Source organism: Gasterosteus aculeatus, chromosome 7 (assembly GCF_964276395.1).
Source record: "Gasterosteus aculeatus chromosome 7, fGasAcu3.hap1.1, whole genome shotgun sequence".
NCBI classification, from domain to species: Eukaryota; Metazoa; Chordata; class Actinopteri; order Perciformes; family Gasterosteidae; genus Gasterosteus; species Gasterosteus aculeatus.
Window position 1 is genome coordinate 3,378,413 of NC_135694.1, and position 26,918 is coordinate 3,405,330.

At 46.1% G+C, this 26,918-nt stretch overlaps 1 protein-coding gene and 1 long non-coding RNA gene across 3 annotated transcripts; one reads left to right on the forward strand and one right to left on the reverse strand.

Annotated features, from left to right (window-relative positions):
- Positions 1–779: 779 nt before the first annotated feature.
- On the forward strand, positions 780–7,717 carry LOC120821236 (uncharacterized). Of its 2 annotated transcripts, none has more exons than XM_078105503.1 (3): positions 780–1,229; positions 1,446–2,270; positions 2,537–7,717. In XM_078105503.1, the coding sequence occupies exons 1-3, from the start codon at positions 1,181–1,183 to the stop codon at positions 7,645–7,647; spliced, it is 5,985 nt and encodes a 1,994-aa protein (XP_077961629.1). In that variant the 5' UTR covers positions 780–1,180; the 3' UTR covers positions 7,648–7,717. The 2 variants fall into 2 exon arrangements, with proteins under 2 accessions (XP_077961629.1, XP_077961630.1); XM_078105504.1 differs by lacking the exon at positions 780–1,229 and adding an exon at positions 1,290–1,308.
- LOC120821288 (uncharacterized) lies at positions 6,959–26,873 on the reverse strand. The gene is made up of 3 exons (XR_005712524.2): positions 26,482–26,873; positions 25,041–25,185; positions 6,959–7,652 (listed from the first exon to the last, which is right to left on the reverse strand). It is a non-coding gene; the product is annotated as an uncharacterized LOC120821288 (long non-coding RNA).
- Between the last annotated feature and the right edge of the window lie 45 nt (positions 26,874–26,918).

Here is a 26,918-nt window from a genome sequence, read left to right on the forward strand (position 1 = left end):
ACCAGAAAATTCCAGGGGCAAACTAATCAGCCAATACCAATGCAAATTAGTTCTGAGCTTCACTGATGCTGCAGGAATTATTTTTTGGGGGGCTGTTTTTTATTCATGATGTGGAATATGGGCTCATATTTGGAGGGAAGTGCTGCTGTCTGCAGGGAGTCCAATAAAAAGCAATTCATTTGACATTCACAAAAAGCGGCGCGCATGTGCAAAGGCCCCCCAGCGTGCTAACGTTCGCCAAACACTTCACAGACCTCAAAAACAACTCTGCTGGGGTTAATGGCACCAAATCAATACGGCCGATTCAGTCCTTTCTGTGAACAGGCTTTGCTGTTATTAACGCAGACTGCAGGAAAGGGTGAATCATTAAAAGGACATGATCTAATGTGCTGCTGTATGTTTTCGTGGCACCGGCCGGCACCGGGCATGAGAACATGTTGTGCCATAGAGCCATAGAGTCCCACAGCCTGGCTGCAGAGGCAGCAGGCCGACGGGAGGAAAGGGAACTGGAGCGTCACACAGAACGACTGTTCAAAAATAATCTAAATTTAGCAGAGAGTGTCATCAATCATCGGCTGCTCTGGTCTTCTTTGAACCAGTGTGGATTTAGGTTTTGCTCGCTTAAACAAATGATGGAGATGTAGAATAAAAAAACGGACAGTTGGCACTCAACTTCCTCATTTGTGCTTTGTATTAACAAACACGTGCGCTGCTTGCTCAACAGAGCTCGACAGGCTAATTCGAGACAGGAACAGGCGGCTCGGGGCCAGAAACAGCTCAGTCTCGCTCTGCAGGGAAGAGGAAACAGAAATGCCGCACGCTCACCGCAAGAAGACTTCCGGAAATAACGCCCTCTCGGCCTGAAGCCCCTGCATTAACGTCCGTGTTCTCAGCGTGCATACATGGGGTTCATCTTTGCACCTGCGTGCAACGTGCCCCTGTGCATTGGTGTGTGTGTGACTGCGAGCATGAGCACTTCGGCGTGTCAGCGATGCGACGCCATGGCATCGTTTGACTTCCTGTCCTCTCGAATGAGAGCGCGTTACAGAACCACACGCCGTTCACGTGACGGCACGCGAGTCTCCCGCCTGCTTTCACAATGATGTTGCACAAACTCTTTGTATGAAAGAGCAAAAAGAGGAAGAGGAAGGACAAGAGGAAGTCCGCAAACGTAGCGGCGATGGACACGGCGGATAAGAACAGCAGTCCAGTCGTCGACACGAATGGTGGTGAGTTTATCGAAGAGCTCTTCCACTCTTTTTCTGATGAAATATTATACAATTTAAATATGATTGCACAGTGGGTGAAGTGAGTAGCACAATTACATTCCGATATAATGCAATTGAAGTGATTCAATAAAAATGCTTTTTAAAGAGCAGTTTTTAATGCAAAGCAGAAACTAGACGACTGATCAATGTCCCGCTTGTGCGTTTAAACTCATTCAGCTTATCCGGTACTCTGCACTGAGGAAGTACTTCTTCCTTTCATCACCGATGAGAGTCAGCAGGCTGCCATGGACTCACAGCTCCCTCTCGACCCCCTCGCCGTCCCCTCGGCTCTCCCAGAGCTCAGACTGGTCCTCCTGGGCCGGAAAGGAGTTGGGAAGAGCGCGGCAGGAAACACCATCCTGGGAGGAGGGGGGGGCTTCGAGAGCGGGAAGCCCACGGAGGAGTGTGTGAAAAGGAGAGCCGACGTGGCGAGCAGGAGAGTCACCGTGGTGGACACGCCGGGTTGGGAGTGGTACTACCCGCTCAACAGCACCCCCAACTGGGTGAGGAGAGAGACCTTACGGAGCGTGTCGCTCTGCCCTCCGGGACCCCACGCCGTGCTGCTGGTGGTGCGATCCTGCTCCGCCATAACAGAGGACTACATCGGTGAGATGGAGGAGCACCTGGAGCCACTGGGGAAAGCGGTTTGGGAGCACACCATGCTGCTCTTCACCAGGGGAGACGAGCTAGGCCTGGTGTCCATGGAGCAGCGGATCTCCACCAGCGGCCCGGGACTCCAGAGACTCCTGCAGAAGTGCGGGAACAGATACCATGTTGTGAATAACCGGATCAAAGGGGACGGGACTCAGGTTAGAGAGCTGATAAGGAAGCTGGAGGAGATGGTGGAGGGGATGAAGGACGGGAGCAGCCACTTGGAGATGGATAACGCGGTGCTGGTGGGTCTGGAAGCCGACGGAAAGAGGAGAGCGAGGGAGAGGAGGAAGAAACAGAGGCAGATGGAGGCGCAGACGCAAAGAGGAACCATCAAAGCAGCGCTGATGAGTGAGTTCAGTTAAGGAAAACTACTGAATGTATTCGTATTGAAAAACTAATGAATGCTTGAAGCCGAGCTAACAAGTATTTTTATATGTACAATGCAATGTTTCCACCCCGCAAACCCCCTCCCGTATAATGGTTAGGGAAAACACTGACAATGGATCAAATGACGGTGTGAAATTGTGATTCCCTAAATATTGGAACAGAAAAGTTGTTCCTGCCACCGAACCTCCTTCATTTCAACAGAGCTGACAGACCTTTCTCCCTTCCAGGCGATGGTCTCCAGGGCTCCGAGTTAGACGCCCACCAGTCCTTCTCCAAGGCTCCCCGCCGGTTACCCGAGGTCAGACTGGTTCTGCTGGGCGAGCGCGAGACAGGAAAGAGCTCCGCCGCAAACGCCGTCCTGGGCGGAGCGGCCCTCTTCCGTGCCGGGGCGGTGACAGAGGAGTGCGAACGGCAGCAGGCGGAGGTCGGCATGCGGTTGGTGACGGTGGTGGACACTCCGGGCTGGGAAGGCGGTGCAGGCGGGGCCACACCGGAGAGGGTGAAGCGGGAGATCGTCGGTAGCGTGGCCCTGTGTCCCCCGGGGCCGCACGCGCTGCTGCTGACGCTGAGGGTGGATACGCTGGTGAGGGCGGCGCACGTGAGGGAACACCTGGAGCTGCTCGGCGACGGCGCGTGGAGACACACCATATTGCTGTTCACGCACGGCGACCAGCTCCGAGAGGGGGTGACCATCGAGCAGCACGTCCAGGGCGGCGGCGTGGACCTCAAGTGGCTGCTGGAAAAGTGCAGGGGCCGGTGCCACGTCATAAGCAGCGCGGACGGAGGAGGGAGCGAGGTGACGCAGCTCCTGCAGAAGGTGGAAAAGATGGCAGCGACGAACAGGTGCGAGGCTTTCTCCGGCCTCGTTCACGAGGTCAGGGACCTGAGCCGCAACCGGAACGAGAAGTTCAACCAGCGCCTGAAGGACATGGGAGACAAAATGCTCCGTCAGGAGGACGAGTTGAAAAATATGAGGGAGCGGGAAGTGAAACGAATGCGGTGGTTTTTCGACAGGAAGAAAAAGGTGAAGTCACCGGGAAAGGCCGACGTTCAAAGGGAAGAGGAGGAGGAAGAGGACAGGAGGCTGGAGGAGAGGAGGAATGACATCGGGGAGCTAGAGGAGAGGATGCAATGGCTGACGGAGGATAAAGAGAGAGAGATTCAGGATGTCACCATGGAAAATGAGAGAATGTGTGCGGCACTAAACCAGAGTCAAGGAGAAAAGCACAAGGCGATGCTCAATCTGGAGCAAAAAGAGAGAGAGATTGAGGAACTGAAAGAAAGAATTGATGAGCAGCAACTGAAGCTGCTTGACCTTGAACGTGCCGTTGTAGAAAAGGACCGTGAGAGAAAAGAGAGGGAAGGTGCCATTAAAGGGAAGAAGCAAGAGTGGATGGGTGAGGTCAAGAAATTGGAAGAAAACGTAGAGCAGCAGAAAAAAGAGAAAGCAGAGTGGATAGAAAGAGTGGCTTCATTAGAAGCAGAAATGGACGAGACTGAGAGACGCCACCAGGATGTTCTCCAGAGAAAAGAAGAAGAGAAAAGCAGGAAGGTGGCAGAGATGGAAGAAAAACTAAAAGGAGAGATGGAAATTAAACTACTTGAAAAAGATAAAGAGCGGGAAGAAATGAGGGCAAACGTTGAAGAAATTAAATTACAACATTATAGAGAGATAGAGAGAGAAATGCAAGAGACAGACACAGAGATACAAGGAATAAAGCTGCAACATCAGAGAGAGATGGACAGAAAAATCTATGAGATAGAAAAAATTGTGGAGACGATGAAAGTTCAACATCAAGAAGAAATTGATAAAACACTGAAAGACAATAAAGAAGATATAGAAAGAGTCAAACAACAGCATCAAAATACAATAAAGGAAAAACTCAGAGAGAGTGCTGAGCTGAAACAACAGTTTGCAGAAGAAACTGAGAAACAAATGAAAGCAAAAAAGAGTGAAATAGAAGAGTTAGAGCAAAGATACCTTGTCCAAACAGAAAGGAAAATGCTGGAGAATGAAAAAGAGAAGGAAACAATTCATGCTTTTTACAAAAAAGACATGGCACATGAAATGCAAGAGAGAGAAAAGGAGCTAGAAGCACTAAAACGGCATTACCAGGAAGAAGTAGGAAAAAAAACAAAAGAGATGGAAGAACTGATGGAGACGAGGAGCGCTGCTCACCAAGAAGAAATAGACAGGACAGTGAGAGAGAAGGAGGAAGATGTGGAGAGGCTCCAACAACAGTATGGTGATAAAATAAGCGACATGGAGCAAGAAAAACAAAGAGAGATTCATGAGCTGAAACAACAGTTTGCAGAAGAAACTGAGAAACAAATAAAAACAAAAAAGAGCGAGATAGAAGAGTTAGAGCAGAGATACCTCGTCCAAACAGGAAGTGTAATGCTGGAGAACGAAAAAGAGAAGGAAACAATTCACGCGAATTACAAAAAAGACATGACACAGAAGATGCAAGAGAGAGAAAAAGAGCTAGAAGCATTAAAACTGCATTACCAGGAAGAAATAGCAAGAAAAACAAAAGAGATGGAAGAACTGATGGAGACGAGGAGCGCTGCTCACCAAGAAGAAATAGACAGGACAGTGAGAGAGAAGGAGGAAGATGTGGAGAGGCTCCAACAACAGTATGGTGATAAAATAAGGGACATGGAGCAAGAAAAACAAAGAGAGATTCATGAGCTGAAACAACAGTTTGCAGAAGAAACTGAGAAACAAATGCAGAAAAGGCAAAAAGAGATAAAAGAGTTGGAGCAAAAGCACGAAGCCCAAACAGAAGAAACTCGCCAGCGACACATTTTGCTAAAGCTGCAGGAGAGAGACGAACTAACGGAGGAGTTAAAACAACGGCACGCAAGCGAAATCAAAGACATTATGCAAGAAAGTGAGCGGGAAAAGGAAGAGCTCGCCGTGAATCACAAGAAAGTGATGGAGCAAAGACTGGAGGAAAAGAAAAGAGAATCAGAGGAGCTGAAACGGGCCCTGAGAGAAATGAAGGAAAAGCTGCAACAAAAGCAGGAGAAAGAAATGGAACATTCACAGTTCAAGCGGGACGTGGAGCAAAGGCTGGAGGAAAGGGAAAGAGAAACAGAAGCGATAAAAGAACATTCGAGGGAACTTGAGCAACAACTGCGGCAGACGGAGGAGGAAAAAGAAAGAAGTCACGTAAATCACAATAAACAGATGGAGCAAAAACTCCAAGAACAAAAAAGAACGATCGAAGAACTGAACCAGCACGTAAAGGACGTTCACGAAATCCTGCAGAGGAAGGACGAAGAGAGAGGAGAAATTATCCTCAGGCAAAAGCAAGAGGCGGCGCAGCGGCTGCAGGACCGAGAACGACAGATGGAGGAGATGAAGCTAGAGCTTCTAAACGACTCGGAGAGAAAACTAACAGAGAAGGAAGAAGAGCTGAGGCGGAGGGGCGCGGAAAACCACAGAGAGGTCGCCCAGCTGAGGCTCACCATCGAGCGGACCAGGTCCGAGCTGAGGGAGCTCACGGGCAGGATGGAGAGGGAGATGGCCAGCGCCATCCAGGGGTACGAAGAGGAGATTGCGAGGGGGAACGCGAGCGCGGAGTCCATCGCAGAGGAGAGGGACAGCGCCCGGAGGAGGGCCGAGGAGCTGCAGGAGCATTACGAGAAGATGAGAGAGGAGACGGGACGCCTCCGCGCGAGCAGGGAGCGGGAAGAAGAAGTTAGAAAATGTCTGAGGGAACACGAGGAGCAGGCGAAGCGCAGAGAAGCAGAGACGCAGGGGTTGAAGGAGGAGAATGACAGACTGCGCGTGGAGATGGAGGCAGAAAGGCAGAGGAAGGAAGAGCACGCCCGGAAACACAGCGAGCTCACAGCGAAGGAGGAAGAATTCTCAAAGAGGGAAAACAAAGTAGGAGAAAGGGAGCAGCTCCTGGGCAGGAGAGGACAGGAACTCCACGTCAAAGAGACGCTGCTGGTTGAAAAAGAGGTCAAGCTGGGAAGTAAGGAAGAGGAACTTAGCAAATGGGAAGCAAGTCTTGTAGAGCTGCAAAAGGAGCAGCAGGAGAGAGAGACATACGCGCAGGAGCTGAGCAGGAGAGCGCTGAATGTAGAGGAGAAGGAAAGGGAGCTGGAGAGCTTGCTCGGCGCTCTGGAGGGCCAACGGAGAGAGCTGAATCATCACGGGCAAGATCTCCAGGAGAAGGTGAAAGGGCTCAGAGACCAGGGGAAGGAGCTGAAAGACCGGGAGCATCACCTGAGGAACGAGGAGCAGGGGCTGCTCGGCTGGAAGTCGGAGCTGCAGACGCAGAAGGAGCACGTGAACTCCACCACGCGGCAGCTGGACGAGATGGGGCGGGACTTGGCTCTGCTGAAGGAGGAGCTCCGCGTCAAGGAGAGGAACCTGAAGGTGTCGCTTCAGAAACTGGGCAGGTGGGAACGGGACCTGAGAGAACGGGAGGAAGGGCTGCGCCAAAGAGAGGCGGGAGGTGAGGACAACGGACACTGGGGGGGGTCTCTCGCCGCCGTTGAGAGGTCAGAGGACGGCGCGATGTACCGAGAGGTCGGCGAGAGGAGAGAACAGGAAAGAGGAGGAGGAGAGTCTGATAGGGGGGGCGAGGAAGGGGAGGACCAGAGGACGGAAACGGCAGCGTCAGCTGCAGAAAGACACAACTGTCACCTCGAGACACTAATGGAGACGGAGACGGCTGAGGGAGGGGAGACGAGGAGCCAGGAGGCCAGAGAGGACCTCGGAGGCTCAAAGGTCCTTCCGGATCCCACGCTGTTATCCGCGGGGTCTTACCTGAGCGTCTTGGTGCTGGGGGAGTCCTGGTCGTCTCGCTCCGCCGCCGCCGTCACCGTCCTGTGGGGGGAGGAGTCCGTACCGGACGCATCCAGCTTCAGGCCCTGGAAGGGCGAGGTCGCCGGGCGCCAGCTCGCCGTCGCCGAACCGCTGGGTCTGAGGTGGCGGGACGGACCGGATCCGGCCGCCGGCGCCGCGCAGAGGGCGAGCATCCTGGAGAGCGCCGCCTGGTGCCGCCCGGGGCCGCAGGTGGTCCTCCTGCTCATGCCGGCCTTCCTGACGTGCACGCAGGGTTACAGGAGGGCGGCGGAGGAGCACGTGGGCGTGTTGGGGGAAGGCGTCTGGCGGCGCACGCTGGTGCTGTTCACGTGGGGGGAAATGTTAGGGGAGAGCGCGGAGCAGCACATCCGGAGGGGCGGCGAGCTGGCGGGGCTGGTGGGGAGATGCGGCGGCCGCTTTCACGTGCTGAGCAACAGGAGGAGCAGCTCCTCCATAGAGGATTTGTTGGAGAAGATGGAGGAGGTGGCGGAGGAGAACAGCGCAGGACTCTGATGACGCTGTAGGAATTGATGCTATTTAGTGTGAATTATTTTTAATAAATTTTAAAATGTGTTTAAACAAATACCCCGATTCTTTATTTACCGTTTATCAAATCTACAAAATTGTTAATATTCTACAATATATACAGTTTTTCTCAGCTTAGACCGCCATTTTTTGGCGAGGGGTCACAAGGTTGAATCCCAAACTATAAACTGTACTTTAAAGACGGATCATGTGTAATCCTTATCTGAAAAATAACCAGCTGAGAAAAATGAACGTAGTGGAATGAAAAGTACAGCAACTCCCTCTGAAATGTAGTCAAAGAAAAAAGTTGCAAAAAGTGGAAATAATTTAGTTAGTGTTTCAAAACTGTACTTTGGTACGGTACATGAGAAAAACTGAATTTAAGATTCCGCTTTCTGAATAATTCATATGAATGAATTATTCATGACTTATTCTCAAAATAAAGGGAAAGAAAAATCATAAAACTCTGGGCTGCCGACCTCCCGGGTGAAATATAGACTTCACCCCTCCCCGACTCCCCCGTCTCTCCACAAGATGGCGACCTTGTGCCAGCGTGGCGATGACTCTGAGCACAGAAGTAGTGGAAAGTGACTGATGTCAAGGAGTTGATGGTGAAAGTATAGTGAAGCCAGTTGAGTATGTGGGGGGTAACCGTATTTTTACAATGTTCTGTGTAAATGGCTACTTTTAAAAAGGAAAGACTGCACAAAGCCCGAGCAGAAGGCCCAATGCTCCATCCTGACTGGAGGCATTTCACAAGAACCAAACCGTCTCGCAATTATAACCCCGGGGAGCCTCCCCTCACGCCGAGAGGACCCCCGCTTTGACAAGTAAATTATGACTCTTGATGAGAGGAGTGCGGCTTTCTCCAGATGCAATTTTTGACAGCCGGGAAAAATGCGGGTGGAGACGTACAACAACTTCCATCATCCGCGGAGCCAGATGCAATGGCCAAAAAACACTTGTGTGCAATCATCGGGCTAATAATTATGGAGTGGGAGTGCTGGTCTGTATCTAACATGGCAGCAATGTTTTTTAATCTGTCCTTTCAGTGTGAGCCGCCTTTAGAGGCGAGATGAGAAGGTGTTGTGTCAAGATGGAGCCCCTGCTCCTTTGATTATCACTGCAGGGTGGGACTGTTTTCAAAGCGTTGGGGGAGAAATTAGGAGGGGGAAACAAGAAAAAAAAAGGATGTCAAATTGCAGTTGATGCAGACATCATTTTCATACATTTTAGCATAATGTTTTAAACATGTCCAACACAAAGTCGAGCCATAAAATGTCATAGGCTACGCCCGCTTTCCTTTCTAAATCCTTAGAGTTGCCATCGCATGGCTCATTTATAGTCACATATATGAGCACTTGATTTATTGATTATAAGCTTGGATTGATTACAGAGCGCCTGATGGTTTTCTGCTCAATTCTAAGACATGGTTATTAGTGGTTTGGTTTAAATGTTTTAGGCTGCTTGAAGTTTTAACAACAAAAAACTTGTGAGTGCGTTGTTAGAATTAGCAGATCGGTAGAGACCCAGAGTCCTGAGACAAAATATGGAGCATTTGTTGCTAAATTAGGGAGAATAAAGATACCAAATATCAAACTAAACAATTGTTTACAGGAATAGCAGGCCATCTTGCAGAGACATAGATTAGATCATATGTTATAGCTAAAGCAGCCGTGCAAGCGGCCAGCATAACATGGCATATAAGAATGGGAAACAGACAGAACAGGTAGCGGTGCTGCACCTCAAGCAACCAAATACATTTACTCTGAAGCCCAATGACCAAATATTGTGTTGTGTACAGAAACAGTAGTTATACGGGTGACTATGTTCACTCTTATAGCGGTGTAAAGTCCTTTAGGTGATGCATTAGTCACTCGGGAGATGATTGTTTGTTGAAGGTTTTGCTTGCTGTTGGAACAAGAAATGAAAGGTGTTTCTCAGCGCTGCCATTTCTATTTATTAAAACACATTCCGTAACCTTCAGTGAATGAAGTGGTGATCAAAAATGTTATTAAAACCAAGGTCAGAGAGGTTTAGGCACGAGGAAATCTGCATGTAAAATAGTTTGTTTTTTTTCCTTCTTTATTTTAGGTGAACTATGAACCCAACAGTCAACATTCAAGGCCATTCCGGAAACAAAAATCCCTGCTACATCTGTGAGTTCAAAGGTGAATCCTTGCTCCATATCAGCAAACAGTGGATGATAGAACCACTCTTGGGCACTCATTTCGGTTTTAGCTGGCATTAGTTCAGATTAAGGCAACATGGTAACCCTAATTTATCTTTATCTGGAGCCTTTTAAAGTCCTGAATGAGGCTTTTTGGAAAATATGGATGGGACCACATTAACATGCTCCACAATAGACAGGAACGACAGTCAATCATGTCTGCAAATGTTGGGAGACAAAATTACTAGGCTGTGTTAAAACAGAAGTTAATGGTTGGACTGATTTCTATTAAGGTCTGTGCACTCTCATTTGAATAATGGTGCTTCCGACATTGTTTTTTCTTTTCAGTACTTGACCCAGTAGGGACATGAATGTGATTCCGCTTTAACACCTCCATTAATATTCAAGTGGCTTTAATACTCAAGGTTTATTTCTGACACGCCGTAATTAGCATGGCAGTGGTGCTAGTTAATGATAACCCGTGTTCGGATGTAGCTGGAAAAAAACATTGCAGAAACAAAAATATACATTTATATATATATTGTGTGGAAGGAATGCCTCAAAGTCAGCATTTAGAAAAAACAAAAAAACAAAATTGTCATTAAATACAGAATGTATTTTATGTTTCTGAATGAGTCATTGTAACACAAAATCGGACGCTCGCTTCCACGTTGCCTTTCGTTTAGTTGAAATGAAAATGTATTTTGCTTTGAAAGAAACTGTTCAATGTGTCGATTTAATTTGAAATATTTTCCTTACTATTTTATGGCTATTAATGGAAAAGAAGCTGCTTAATCAGTTTTGTTATTTTTAAATGTTTTTACGTTTCAACTTGCTAATACAGAACCCCTCATAATCACTGGTCATTTATTAAAGCTCTACAGACCTCTTATAATACCTTAATAAGAAAATTGTTGGCCTGATGTTTCCCAAACTCGGCCGCCACGTTTAGGTAACGTTAGCCTTTAAGATATTAGAGAACTCTCTCTGACCCGGGGCCACACGCCATCTGAAATCTGTACCCAAAATAGTTTTGGCGCAAGGAAGGGCAGCGAGAGCGCGCAGTCTTCCTGCTGGAGAAACGACGCAGCCCGACGCAAGAACAGACGCTTCAACGTCCGCCAGCGCGGAGAAGAGCGTCCTCTGTTGACGTGTGGAATGAAGGAAGTTGGAGACCTTAAATTACTGAGCGTCCAAAAATACTTGATTGTGGCTTCTTTTTCGGTAGTCCTCTGTGAGCTACTTTCCCTCTTCCACACTCCTTTTTTCCCAAAGAGGGAGGGGAGAAAGAGCGAGGAAGAGGAGACTAGGCTGCAGATGATGAATCCCCCTCTGGACTGTATTCTTTCCATCCGAGTGCATCCGGTGGGCCAGAGCCAGGTCCTGGAATCTAGCTAATGAGACACACCCCCCCGAGGGCTTGTCCTCGTCCCATTGGCGGAGAGGTCGGGAGCTGACGAGGTGATTGGCCGATCGGGTCCGGCGCAGGCAGCTGTCAGAGCGCGTTGCATATCAAAACTCGCAGTGCTCTTATCCGGCGTGGCATACAGTAAAGAAGCTAAATGAGCGAAGTGAAATGTATACTGGCGCTAACATTTGGTAAAGTATAAAAAATAAAAAACACTGGTTGGATCTAAAAGATTGTTACAACAGTAATCTTTTAACATATATTTGATGTGACCACATGTGCAGATGAAGGATTTGTTTTACATTTTTATTTATATTATTTATTTATTTATTTAGAAAATCCTTTTTTGCAGCAAAATGACTCATGCTGTATGTGATGGAGTTTATTACACTCTGTATCTACAGACGGTTTACTGTATATGATGTTTCATATATATTGATGACTGAATAAACTAGAACACAACCACATGGAATTACTTCCCAGGGATGTATTCGTTCTATATTTCAATTTGCTATGAAACTGAACACAAAACCCCCTGAAAAAAACAAACATATACGTGTCATTTATTCAGTGACATATCTGGGGGACTTTGACGATAAAAGTGACATGTTGTTGCAGCATGAATAAAATATAGTATTTTCTCCTTTGAGCAAAAAGCAGAACCTCTCATCTGGAATGTCCTACAAATATCTTTGTTGCGCTTTGAGTGGGATAAACTGTCCGTGACCCAATCTGGACATTTATTCGTGATCCTTGACCGATGTTTAAAATGTTTACATGATAGGTGAAACGTATCTAAAATGCCACTCTGCCTGGAGGAGAACAAAGGGCGCAAGGAGAGTTCAAGACATTAGAAAAGTACCACATCTAACGGATGTGAAAAAGTGGGATCGGCCTCCTTTTCACCCCATCTTTGACATTTCGCTTCTCTGCCTCTGCAGAGTCCTCGGAGCTGTGAGGCGAGTTCAACGGAGGGTCAGGATGCAAGCGGAAGGGGAGGAGGACCATGTCGTAAGCGAGAGTCCTCCGATCAGCTCATGGTGGCAGATGCCCCAAGGCTGAAGAGGCACAGATTAAAAAATATAAAAAGAGCAGCGGAGGGAGGGTGGGTACGGCAACAACCAGGAGGGAGAGAGGAAATAGAACATGTGACCTCAGAATGTGACGATGGATTATAGGACAGTATGTCCCCGGGCATGGACACGTGAAAGGCCTCCAGTCCCTCCTACAAAAGGAGAAAGACATCCACACTGAGGGAGACACAAAACGACATGGCAGAGGCGACTGTAGTCGCTCTGTGTGTCTTTGGGGTTGCTTGGTGTCTCTTTGAGGTCTTTATGTGTCTCTGTTGACATTTTGAGCCTTGTGTTTGTATTCTTCACTCGTACCTCTGCAGTCTTCTTCGTTCGTGTCGATTTTGTTCAGCGCCCTTGGTGGAGAGGGAAGAATGCAGCAGACTGCGGGGACATACAGATCTGGGGTCAGCTGTGCTGCAGGTGTCTTTAATCCCCACCGTCAGAGCCACATGTCTCAGAGTGTGCATCGAGCAGAACGCACTCGCATGCATGACCCCCGCTGCTGTCAGCTCGTCTCTCCTTCCCTCCTCCCAACTTTGAAATGAGGGGAAGAGGGGGGGGGTCCGTTTGCTTTGCCCCTTCAAGTGTACAGCGTCGGCTCTCCTCATCATTCGGACGGCTATCGAGTCGGCGTGTACCATTTTATTCACCCAATTAATCCAAACCGGATCACGTAATAACACATGTGATGTCGTCTGAATGCCTGGCAGCCGGGGTCAAAAGTTCAGCGAGGACGAGCGCTCTCTAGTGGCGAACGCGTCGTCCCTCCCGAGCAGCAGGCGCTGTGCTCATTATTTAATGCCCGCCGATGTAAACTCAGTAAAGAAGCACACATGCGTGAACGCACGTTTGTGTGCATGTTTATTTTTCTGTATTTTTGCATCATGTCTTGTGATTCTCCTGCTCTTTACTTCACCTCGTCATGTGTACTGACGAGCTGAAATCCATGCACGTACGTACGCACATACGCACGCTCGCAGCTTCCTGTCGATCCTCAAACGGCCCGTTCACCTCATCTGAGCTGCATTACATAAGACTCCCCAAAAGAAAAAAAAAAAAAGACAAACTCGCAGGGAATTACATGGCCGTAAAAATGTACCACGCACACACAGCTTGATTATGACAACTGCCACAGTTCACCCCTGTCTGAACTCCCTGCTTTCATAATCTCCTGCTAGAAAAGACCAATATTTCTAATGTGTTAGGGAAGAAATGCTCAAGGTTATGCAGCATAGACCTCATCTCAAAACAGTATGACACACACACACACACACACACACACACACACACACACACAATAATCTATCGGAATACACTAAACCATTAACTGCACCTTTGGGTAGAAAAAGCCCGTCTGGCACCTTCTATCTGTTTTCTTTCACCTTTCCTCTGGGATTATGTGGACGGAGCAGTTATTCCATTTCAGGTTTATCTCGATTACTCTCATGAAAGTTTGATGGGCGGCAGCGAGCCGCAGTCACAGCTCCGGATGGAGGTGAGGAGAAGATTAAAGATTAATTGTGTGTGTACGTGTAATGAATTCAATCTTTGGAGAAATGTTTGCTTCTGCTCAGGCCAAGAAAGTCGTGTTTGTGTATATATGTATGAGGTCTGTATCGAGGCATTTTATGGCATGTATGAGTTGTGGCACGTTACTGGTTAACTGATAGGGAAGGAATCAGTTATAGAGGAATAGAGGAAGAAAGAGTTCCTGTGAAAGGACGTGATGAATTGTACGAGACAAAGTGTCTTCTCGCCTGATTCTGTTGACGCAGGCGGCTTTACTTTGCTTCGATCGGAGGCCGCAAGAACTCGCGACCTTTGCAGCGAAAACTGGAAAATCTGAACACTGACAACACAGCGAGGCCATCGGATTAGTTGCTTTGTCGTCATTTTGTCCCACGTCAACTCCAGGTGATACCTGCAGAGAGCTGACGGAGGCCTTCGGGTCAGATGATTTCTCTCTTCGTGGTCATAACACAGTATGGAGTCATTTTGCCTCTCTCCCGTGTGAGACCTTGTTGCAGAGCAACAGATAATAACGTCACATCTCTTTATCCCTCAAAAGACCAGGAGGCTTTTCTTCTCGAAGAAAAAGGTCTAATGCCGAACTACACGCGGTTCATGACTTAGATTAGAGCATTCAGCGTAGGAGTGAATCTGTTCTGAGGGCAAAACAGTGACCTCGAAGTAGTCGTCATCAGCGGGTTATTATCGTATTGTAAGCTTGTTTTGATTACTCTTTTGATTATGAAATTACTTGGTAAAAAAATATAAAAGTATAATATGCATGAATAACTTCTAGAAATCACTGTCACTTGACCTAAACGAATGCATGGCCTGTGGTGCTTTAACTTGATGGTTTTGTTAAGTACTTAAAGTATTCTCTGTATATCTTTATGTATATCTTTTATCTTAGTTATGCAATGACCTCTTATGACATTAATGAAAAATACATTTAAAAAAAAAAAAAACATTCAGCTTAGTTTAAATAGCAGGACTTTATAAATCCATTGAAATGGGCGCAGAGTAGAGACACAAATATCTCTATCGACAGTGAAAACATGGTTGATTTGATCCATAGTGTTAGTTCTTTGGATGTGTGGTGCATTCATTTCATTTATTTTGAGAACGTTATTTTGAGAACATTTGTTAAGTAGCTGTCTACTTGTTTTTTTACCCACTTAGGAAGAACTTCAACATATAATAGATTCAATAGAATATTTAAAAAACACATTTGGTCCCCAGGATACAGTGATTCATGGCAGCATGTAATACCAGCCTGCCGCAGAGTGACATAAACGCCAAACAAAAAGAGACAGTCACACAACAGCCGGTTCATCGCGGCTCAGTGTGTGTAAAGCGGTGGAGCCTGCAGCCTGTTCGCTGTGGCCTGTGGACACCATGAAGAAGAGGACCCCTGACTCAGATTGTGCCCAAAGCCATTCATGCATATGCACATGGTCTGTCGAATTAGCTTAGCAGTATGTACATGTACCAGATTAGTTAATTTAATTCATATGGAAGCATATCAAGATGCACTATAGTAGTTTCAATATGGTTTTAACTTACATTTGTTGGATCATCCCAGTGTGGAGAGATTACTGTTGGTGGTAGAACCTGTGGCTTCTAAAAGATGCACACACACGTATTCTGCATAGTTTGAACCTACAGCGCGTGTATGTGCGCTCGCTCTGCTGCAAAGACCCCCCCCACAGAGTCAGAGAGCGAGGTTAATCGTTCAACCTCTGCAGTGAGTAGGCCCATATCATAAAAAATGCATACGGCAGCATATGGTGTGCCAATCTAAGTTAGAGGCAATGCAGCTACAGTACCCGTACACACAAATCCATATCCATTACTGCCATGTCTATTTTTTTTTTTAAGGCCCAAGGTCAATAGTTCACATCACACAAGAGAAATCCCTCAACATCTGCTTCTGTTGCCATGGCAACTGGCTGCCACCACTGTTGCCTGACATATGTAGAGAGAAGGAATACGAGCAAGAGCGAGACTTTTTTATTGCTGCAGGTGAATTTTAATGCGTTTTGACACAAACTGAAGAGCAGTGACGCCTACTTTTCAGGAGCGCTGCGGGTCTTGGTCCTCAACACTAAAGTGTTGTAATACTATAAGTGTTACATTATAAGAGTCTCCAACACATCCCAACGCATCTCTGTTCAGAAAATGGGGAGAAGTCGGAAGCAAATGTGGCATCATCTGCAAAGAGCTGATCAATGCAACTTACAGAGCATTGTCAGACTTTGGAACGTCCATAATAATTTAAACATACACGGTCAGGCTCAACTGCATGCAAGGTGTAAAGCCTATCATGCCATCATCAGACTCTCAACATACTATCTAGCATAACATATCTGCATGTAGAGCGAGAAAATCGCACACTAGAGATCCTTTAGTACAATTTAGTGAGTGTAGTTGTTACATCAATTTTAAATGCAAGTGTTTTTCTATTTCCATGTCAACAGCCATGACCTCAATTTAAACCTTGCACTCAGATGACCAGAAGGTTAAAACAAAATACATTGAGGAAATATATTTACCAAGTCATGAACTTAATGCGACCTAATTATGTTTGTATTCTGCATCAACGCGTGTTAACCTCCGTTTAACCGCTTCACTGTAAGGCAAACACTCACCTTCTGGCTGATTAAAGGGAAAAACACACACACACACACACACACACACACACACAGTACTACATAAGGGATGAAATCAGAACTGTACTACATGCCTGGTGAGACTACTGATTACTGAACACAGCAGTGCACATATCATAATGTACCAGTAAGTAGTTCTATTCATGTTTAAACCGTTAAATCTCTTCTCTTGACTTATTTGAGAAAAAAATCAGCACCATCTCCACCGGGAAACAAATTGAGCTATTACACAAATTAATGCTTAAATTGGCTGAGTTTTTTTTTTCTTGCCCTCACAAACTGCGCTCAAATTCATAATTAATTTCTCTAAATCTGTTTTCAAAATAAGAAGAGCGTTAATGCAGGTCTATTGGAAAAATATTTTTCTCACCATCACATTAATTTAATTGCATGTTTAATCGTACGTACTGGAGATTGGAATAATAACAATAATGATGATGATGAAAAAAAGGGCACCAATTAACATGTTCATCTGTGGTTCTGATTGTGTGATGAATTATTCATGAAATCAGAGTTAACAAGAAGGAGAATGAAGGGATCCGCTTTGCCCACTGAGGAGGGATCGGTATAAAGACAGGAGTCACTGCTGCCTTCTCTTCGACGACAGACGCTCTGCTGCTGCTTGGTGGATACAACTGCACAAACCAGGTACTTTTTACTCTTACAAATATACAATACATCCAATTCATACTGTTTTAGTTAGTCTATTTCTTGCATTGTATTTTCTGAATTAAAAATATTTTTTAATTAAAAATAGTATTTTAAAAATGTCTATTTAAAGTGGTATGATTACAATGTGATATTTGATATCTTGAAAAATACTTTACATTTAAAATGATTTCCCTCATTTTCTTTGCAAGAAATTTTAGAAAGGACTAAAAGGACATTTCTTTGTATTATACAATTTGTTCATATTTTACTAATTGTTAAAACTGTCCCAGGAGATACTTAATCAAGTGTGATTTAACTCAACAATTTCCTTCTTTGTGCACACAAACGTGTGTGCAAATGAAAAGGGTTGAAAAATAAACAATTGACCTTGATTAATCAAACTCTTCATACAGCACCTTCACCATAAATGATTGACACCTCCCTCAGATGGGATTTTAGGATCCTCCCTGAACCCAACAGACTGTGGGACCCAGAAGCCTCCGCCGCGGCCGGGTCCCAGTGCGCAGTGCATTCACAGTTCACAGGCATCTCGACCTAAATGCGATGTGACGGGAGAACCTTTACTGAAACAAACGGGAATATAGTATCAGGGAGGGCTGACCGAGCTGTGAACCGGGGCTCTAACACAGAGCAAATTAGCATCAGCAGAAAAAAAAAAAGAAAAAAAAAAACGCTTATGTGGCAGCAGATGCATCAACGCTCTGTCAGGTCATCTCAGCCTGCAGACCTCTCACAAAGCAGAGCGATGCCCAGATACCGTTCCTGCAACCGGGGAGGAAGACCGGCTCCTGAGGTGGTTGACGTTACGTGTCCTGCGGGGTAAAACATCCCCGGGCCGGATCTTTCAGTAACAGCAGCCAACATCCATCATGAGATCTCTTTCGTGATGTCTTTGGCTCAACTGAGTTGTCTAATGATGCCACTCTGACCAGCCAGCGGAAAAAAACACGGGTGGGGGGGCCGTTCTCCTCTGAATCCCTGCTCTGGCAGCTTACGGATTCTGGTTGTGCAAATACAAACTTCTCACAAACATGACAGTGAGGTGCAGCTGTCGACACAACGCGCCCGTTTCTGACAGCCCATGGAGCACCAGTCTGGATTGGTTTAGGTCAGATGCCAGTGGCAGAGTAAGACCTCATTATTGGGGTTAAAATCAACACACAAGAGACGTTGTTCGTCAATCAGTCTTCCTGGTCAAAAAGATGTCAAAGACCATCATGTTTCCACAGGTTGATGTTGTTCATTTCGTCCATAATACCTCTTCACGTCGTCTTAGAACATTTCACCAGTCAGTGAGAAAAGCCAATCACAACTAAAATAAACACTGCTTCTTAATGCGGTTTCCTTGGTGGGTTTTCATACCTGTTGCACCATTTTACTGTGAACTACAGCATGCACACACAAATCTGACGGAAGATTATTACTAAATCATTAAGGGAATTGAATCCCTCGTTAACGACCTTTTAGCAGAAGTAGAGCTAGAGACCCAGATTCAGCACAAAAATGTTGCTATTTTCACAGAACAACCTGGACAAAATCAAACTAAAAACAGGAATAGACAAACACAGATTTGGACATTTGGAGGTGAGTGATGGTCGGTCGCCCCATCGCCGCTTCACAGCCCATTACGTCGGCCTCTCTGGCATGCGGTGTAATATTGGTGAGTACGCGGCCGAGGGAAGGACCGCAGAGGTTTTTAAAAGCCTGCGTCGGCAGTGAGGTAAAATGTAATTTCCTATAGCTGCCTGAGTGCCGACGAGCTGGAGGAGGATGAGGAAGGCGCCGCCAATACGTGGGGATTATTCAAATGTGCACGGATGAAGCAGTGATTGATGGGAACGCACACTATATTTAAAATAACAGTTTAAGCATCTTTTGTTTGCATTTAATCATAAAAGATTTTGCATGAAAATGTGTTCAAAAAGAAGTTCAATTTATACGAGTACAAACAGTATTGATGGGTTGGACTAGATTAGAGTTAATTTGACCTGGTTGAGCTTGTCCCGTTACTACCGTAAAACAGCGCCCTGCCACGTCGGCGTCTGTCTGCTATCAGGTGCATCAGAGCACCGTTCTGACTACACCCGACGGAGTTGCTCCATCACCTGAAGGAAGCTCTGCACCGTGCGTTGCCCTTGGTTACTCGCACTGTGCCCTTGCACTACATGCCGGTAGTATGCGTGTGCGTCACATTATTGGCGGAGTTCAGTGTCGTGCTGCACAGACCTCAACTTTCCGGTAAATATATTCACCAATATGCATGAGTGAAGGCATTTCCTTCCGCATACTCATGCAGATTTAATCCTCCCGTGTACCTGGACAGGTCTCCGATGGGGCGGGAAGAGGGATTTCACACCAGAAAAAACGAGCTGGTGTTTGAGATGATGGGGAAGCAAGGGAACAATGGAGCCCTTTAACGCTCTCTTTATCCTCGGCTTTTATGAAAACAGACATTTGGGATTCGTTCCCATCTGTGCTCTTCTCCCCACATTAGCATTATCTGGGGTGGGAGGACACCTGAGGACTGGGGGAGGCAGACTCCGGTCCAGGGTGTGATCCGAGCCGGACTTCTCATGCCCAGACTTCTTTTCACACATTGAACGCTATTGTAAAGGCGACCCCTGGGGGTCAAGCATGTGGAGATACATTACCACCACCCCCAAAGAGACAACACCTGGAACCCCTGCTACCTGGCTGTGAGGCTCTTGTCTCGCCAACGCTCACACGCTTTAAAGTCAACGCGCAACAAAAGCGAACGGATGTGAACACACGTGTTGTACCCAATGTTTTCGAAATTGAGTTAAATAATATCATGTAGGGGAATGCATGTAACACACACACCTAGGGACAAGATTAAAAGAACATCTGAAAGTATCTAAGCCATTTGGCCCAAAACCCAATGTGGCCACTGATGTGCGGGTGTGGCGACAGAGGAACAGGTTGGAAGTGTTAGGAGAGCACGCCTATCATTGTCACAAGTTAAAAAAAAACTCTCACACGCACAGCTTTTAGGAGCATAATGCACCCAGCACAGCAGGTGTCCGCGTGCAGACTTGACTGAAAATGCAGCGAGAGCCCAAACATGCCAGACGGGATCAAAATCGGCCGCTCTGTGCCCTGCCGCCGCCACGGCCCCGGGTCGGAGGAGCTGGACAGGAAGGGTGGCAGACCTTAGTGTTGGCACTGTGGGGGGGATGCCAGGGGAAGTGAGGATCACACACACACACACACACACACACACACACACACAGTATGTAGAAGGGCAGGAATAACACATGACACTGGTTCTCCTTGGTGCATCAGAGTCACTGTCGCTGCGCTTACACACCTCGTTTCTAGCAGCAGCAGGCAGCTGTTTACAGCAATAATAAAGAAACACCGTGCAGCAGCTGCAAAGCAACAAACAACAGACAACGTCAGCTGATCGCTGGTGAACATGGCGAAGCGTTAAGAGCGAGATATTTCCCCTCAGGAGTCGACAAAGAACCTAAACAGAACTAGAAAGGGAGTGACTATTGAAGTTGATCCATCTGTTTGTCGCAAACACCACCGGCAGCTATTGAGCCTTTAAGTGTGTTTCAGCTGAAGTGCATTGTGGGAACTTAAACATAGAAAATATCTGTATAGAGATCGTAGGTCTTATTTAGGTGTAGTCATTGTGGCATCACACCGTTGTCCAGCTACAGCAGAGACTGAACGGAGAGATGTTTTAGGGTTCTAAAGGCCACTCCGGGGTGAATGAAGATGTTTTCAGCCCTGAAAAAATAAACCTTTCAGCCAGAGCACATTGCGTCACGTTGAGCTTCGACGATAAATTCCCAGTAGAGTGACAATTTTAATTTGTTCATGCTTTACATTTTTGGAGTTTTTCTTCTAATGGGAGAACTTAGTTTGGACTTTGTGTCCTTGTTGTTTTTTGAGCTTGAAGTCGTTGAAAGAGGAATTCTTTGTTATGCTGAGAAGCTGTATTCTTCCATCGCCGTTTTGATGAAGGATTTTTGTATTACAATATCAGAGCAAAGCCCACATCTAGCGCCGGTCGAAATACTCTCAACCAAAATGTACTTCTTTTGTTTTACCGAATTAGATTCACACCATTATCATTAAATTTTGCCTCCAACAGCCGCCCACGCAGACACACACACCCGCCTTAAAGCCTAGTCACCACATTTATGAGTGAATATCAATTGAAATCCACTAAGATGTATAATACGGTGTAGAAAAACAGCATTTCCCGAGGTCTGAAGCCCATTACAAACAACACGGATCTATGAATTATCAAGCGCCGCCTCTTGTCCTGTTCCCATGCGAATCTTCACACCAAGTCTTTGGGGTTAAGCTTAGGTCTATTTCAGTTTCAGTTGAGCTTGATAAAACACTCGGCAAATCCAGCATCAATAATACAGCGATCAACATGGCGTACACGGGGTATGAGGCTACATCCTTTTAGTCCTGTCGGCCCAAATGGAACTCCATGTTCCTGCATGTAGCTGCCATTCTGCTGAATAATTGAAGGTGGTAATTAGGCGCATGTGGCTGCTGCATGTGTCTGTAGAGCAAAATAACGGTCAGAACCGTGTTAGTTTAGAGTATTTTTAATCCCCCTCTCCGTATTGTGTTTATTTTGGCCTAATTCCAGCTCCCTGGTTCATAAAAAAGCACAAGCACTTAAATTAAATTAAAATGGAAAAAAAACAGGCAATAAAAACATAATCTACACGGTTTGTGTGTGTGCGCCTCACTTCACTTCCTGTTGTATCATGTTTGCCTAAACAGACCGTGTACACATTATAAAGTGGCCGGCTATCCCGGAGCTGTTGTGCTATCGCTGTCCCGGTGGCATTTGCATTTCACCGTCATGTCATCCCTACCAACACCACATTTTATCAACACAATCTGGATGCGTGTCAAAAGTACAATGGGCATTGTGTTGCGTTGCCCCGCTGATGAACCGGGACGAGCCAATGCTCCATGACCTGGATAGAAGAGGACAACCCCCCTTCCAGCCCCCCCGCCCCCCTCCACGTTAGAAAGGGTCGCGGTGTGCGCGGCGACGCGCATTTTGCCCACACACGGGACGAGCCGGGCTGTTCAAGTGCAATACATGGAAACGCGACACGGTTGATGGTGTTGCCGAGAGGTCGATGTAATTTAATTTTCTTTGCAGCTTTGCACACAACCAGAGTGTGAGTTCACACAGGAGCTGGACCGGAGCACTCGGAGGTCACGGCAAAGAGAGTTGTGTGAGGAACGAATAGAAAGACAGAATTTCGGTATGAATGCTGCGGCTTTGAAGCTCACTGTGACGTCATCACTTCCTGCATAATTAAAACTCAAAAGGAGCCCTGCTACAATTATGGAACAGAATGCTTTACGCCATTTCCTCCCACCTCTCTGGTATACAGAAGGCAGAAAATGTCCAGAAAATACTCAAAGAAAATCAACATAGCATCTCACATTATATGACCTCATTACTGCAGCCCATATAACACCTAAAAGTTGTAAAATGTTCTTCTGCTCAAGTAGACTATCATTAAGAGATCATGAATTGGAAACAAATGACTTTTTTGAGGTCATGTACGAATAGTTCAGCCATAAGCCTGACTGTCTCACATCTGCTTATCCTCTACCAGCTCGTTTTTTTCAGTGCTTTTGTTAATCAAGCAGACTACTGTAATGGACCGTCTGACATTATGCTAAAGAGTGCCTGCTCATCGACCCCTTTATTAACATCATGTTAAAGGATTGAAATGAAAGTGGAGCTTGATGTTAGCCATCAGCATGTCTGGATGAAAGATGTGACCAATGGACGGACTGAATCCCCTCCAGCTTCGAGGAGAAACGTGCTGCAGAGTTATCGCAACCAAAACATAAATACCAAATGGAACATGTCTGCAATTTGCTTGTTTTAGTCTTCCATACGCAAATTCTAAATAAATAAAAATAACCTCTTTACCCATCTCTGGTCCCTTCCTTTCCCTCTCTCTCTCGCTGACCTTTAATACGGCCTCTCGCTCTCATTTTCTCACTATCTCAGCCCTTTTATCTCTCTCTCCTTCCCTCTGGTCGTTTCTGCTGAACTGTGAGGATTAAAGGATGTGAGGGGAGTGAGCTCGGGATCATGGGAAGGTGTGATGGCGGGATGTCTGTCGCGACCTCAGGGATGAAAGAGCATGGCCCTGTGAAAGGAGAGGAGAGATTTTTCTTCCCTTCCTCCCCCGCTCTACGATTATTGAAGGAGTAACACCTTCGATCATCCTTGAGAAAATCTAGATGTCCAGTGGCAGCAGCGGCTCAGCTGTGGGGTCATCGCCAGGTGCGAAGACACGCGCTTTCCCCCCCCGCAGGAGACGCCACACATACATGACTTAGAGATTAATCTGCTCACAGAGGCGTTTGTCGTGTTGCATGAACTCCAACTTCCTCTGGTTTGACACTGCTGATTAGCGCTTGGCACAAAACTGTCTTCAAGATGGGATCTCTGGGCGCTGCAGCCTTTCTCCACTCGCAATTAATTTATCTCGCTGGCTGCTGATCTGATCGTACCTATCAGTGGCAGAACCCTGCTTCTTTCTCTCTTCCACCATCAGTCAGCCATGCATCACCACAATCCTCACCCGAAACAGGCCCTGGTACCGCTCAGCGCCTGTGCGCTGTAATACTGAGGGAGGTCGCCGTGCGGTCACTGCGCAAAGCCTGCTCGCATTGTGACTCAAAGCTGCAGAATATGCCATGGTGCATTAGCGCAGCCGCCTGGCTATATATATATATATATATATATATATAAGCGATTGAAGAGGAGGAGGAGCCGGCCTGGCTGAGCATATACAGTGTATATAAAGGAGAGAGAGAGAAGGAGGAGCTATGGGATGGACCAACAGGCAAAAGGATGTGGAGGCAAAAGTAAGAGGAGAGGGAGGTATAGGGAGGGAGGATAGTGAGGACATCAGCGCACTTACACAAGCAGATTTCAGCGGCCCCAGGGGCCCAGGGGCCTCGTGAGGTGGCTCATCAATTATGAAGGCATATCAAGGCTGTGTGTTCGCTCTGGTATCGACTCCTTCCTTCTCCTTCTCTCCGTGTCTTTTGGAAAGTGACGTGCTGCAGCGTTCCATAAGATCCAATATTTTTAGGTGCACACCGCGAAGCCGCCGCTCTCTGTGTCAGAACAACATGCGAACGGCCCGTAACATGTTCTGGACTCTCCTTTAAGTGATAAGCTGCTCCAATTATGCTCAGCTTTTTCTACTGTCACTATTTCTTTTAACGGTAAAGTGGATCATTATTAAACTCTCCTATTTAAAATTACACTTTGCGTGTACTTCGAAAACACAAAATTCAATATAATTATTATCACAGCATGACATTGTGTGTTTCGTTCCAGTCAGTGAGAGAGGAACATCGGATAAAAAATAAAACGTGTTTTCAAAGTCACAAAGTACCCATATACTCAAATAAAATATGTCAGTCAATCCTTAATGTGCTTTTATGTGTAAAAAGAAATAATAGTTCCCTTAAAGTGAAAAAGATTAACAAAAAAAGGAACGCTTTCGAGATTAAGGAGTCTACACAAGTGAACAGACTGAATTTGACAGAAGGTGGACAATAGACACACAACACACACACTCAATTGTCGAAAAGAGAGAGGTCATGTCGGGGTCGTCGTCCAGGGACTTGTCCTGAAAGTCAAACATGAAAGAGCTCTATCCCGAAGTCTGTGCACATCCTCCATGACGTGTGACCGAGGTCAAAAGGAAGCTTCGGAGGCCGCAGCGGGGCCGTGCTCTTACTATAAACCCATAAACACTCACGCAAGGAGTGTGTATACACATTCAGGTACGCATACACAAACAGGCACACAGTTAACTTGTACTCACTGTTGCTGCGCACACACATGCATTTGTCATCAGAGTAGCAGTGTGGCCGCGTTGCGATGAAGGCGAAGGCTCTGGGGCTTTGGAGCTCAGAGCAGAGAGCCAGGGGTCCGTGGCCCGTCCTTGACCCTCCACTGGACCTCGGCGGCTTTGAGTGACACATAATTAAAAATTGTTAGTCACAAATGGAACAACTGAATGTGAATGTGCTGCTGGTTTGATAGAACCGTAGACTGAGGTAAAATATTTAGACAAAGTAAATAAGTAGTAGTAAGGTGATAAGAATGGAGTTGTACATGTTTCCACGTCTCTTTTTTTCTTTATCCCATTTCTACAATTTTGCTTTACTTTGGCAGCCAGATGATCTAATAATATACATTTCCTCGGTGAAAGGTATAAGGAAAATAGTAGAAATAGGAGAATCCAAATGGAAAATTTAAACAGTTAACAGAATCATTGTATTTCAAATTTAGTTTTAAGAAGTCCTCAAATAGAATAGAATAGAATAGAATGGGTTAGTTTAACTTCAGCAACACGGTGTTACTAGACTTTCAGTTCTCTAGGATTATTACATTGAACAAATAAAAAACAAACATTTGACAACCATACAAACCCACAATGAAGCAGATTTAGGTGAGTCTGGTTATTTTTAATCTTTTAAATCCCTAGAAATTGAAATCCTCTGATAAGCTAAAAAGTAATAACTGTAAACCCAGTATTTTCCGCCATGACGCGCTGACATTCACGTTTACATTCACTCTCGCAGTACTGGCAGGAATGATCTGCTCAACGTAGGCCAAGTGTGAGCTTCCAATCCTTAATGCACCGGCAATGCCAGCACACAAGTGCTGTGTGTGGAGAGAGACCTGTGGACAGAGGGAGGCTGGAAGTATCCATTCCTGTCCTGCCCGCAGCCAGCGTCTGTCACCAGCCATTACTGTCACTCAGACCCAACAGGTGCTGGTGAACATGCCACAGACGGCAGCCAAACATTGTCATGCTAATGGGGGCTGTATTTAGGTCCCTGCAGCTTCTGGACTTTGGTCCCAGATTTTTTTTTTTTTTTTTGTTGTTTTTATTTGAGCACCTTCAGGCCCTGTTTGCTAAATGAGCCACCGAAAAAAAAGAGTTAAAAACCAAGGAAGGGGACTTCTTTTAACACACTTTAGACGTGAAGGCCAAATAAACAGTATAACACGGGTTCAAAACAGCCACAGAACCAAGGAAAAGAAGAACAAAAATATATATATAGTTGTTAACTGGATATAATAGTACATTTTAAGTCCTTACTAGAGGGTTATAAAGTCCCTTTAAGCGAAGTTTTAAGGTAAGTGAAAAAGATTAAGTCACATTTTTGGACCGACAATTCCGCAATTTGACATGAATACGCTACACTTTTACATTTGAAAGATTAGCACAGGTGACAATTCATCTTAACTCATACCTTTTGTCCCTCAACTTGCTGGTGAGTATGATTTCTCTTTTGGTTAAACATTAACTGAATCCCGTTTGACAGCGTTGTCCCGCTGCTTACAACGTTCAGAAAGACCCGGTGCCCTCCGCAAAAACATGGCGTCTTCCCCGTAAAGCTAACGCTAGCTAACGTTAACTGTTGGCAGTTTCCTATTAGTCTTGGGGAACCACTCGACATTCAATTTAGTTATTTCTGTTATAGCTTTGGTTTATAACACGCGGCTGTTGGGCACCGAATGTTTTAGTCCCCATATGTCACTTCAAAAGGCAGTTTTAAAAGGCGTGCCTGTAATATTAATGTTGGTCCGGAGTGTCTTCTTTACGAACTTGTGCCAACTGCCGACCAATGACGTCAAAGGACCTGACGAACAGCCAATCAGATTGCGGCGAGGCAACATGCAATCAGCT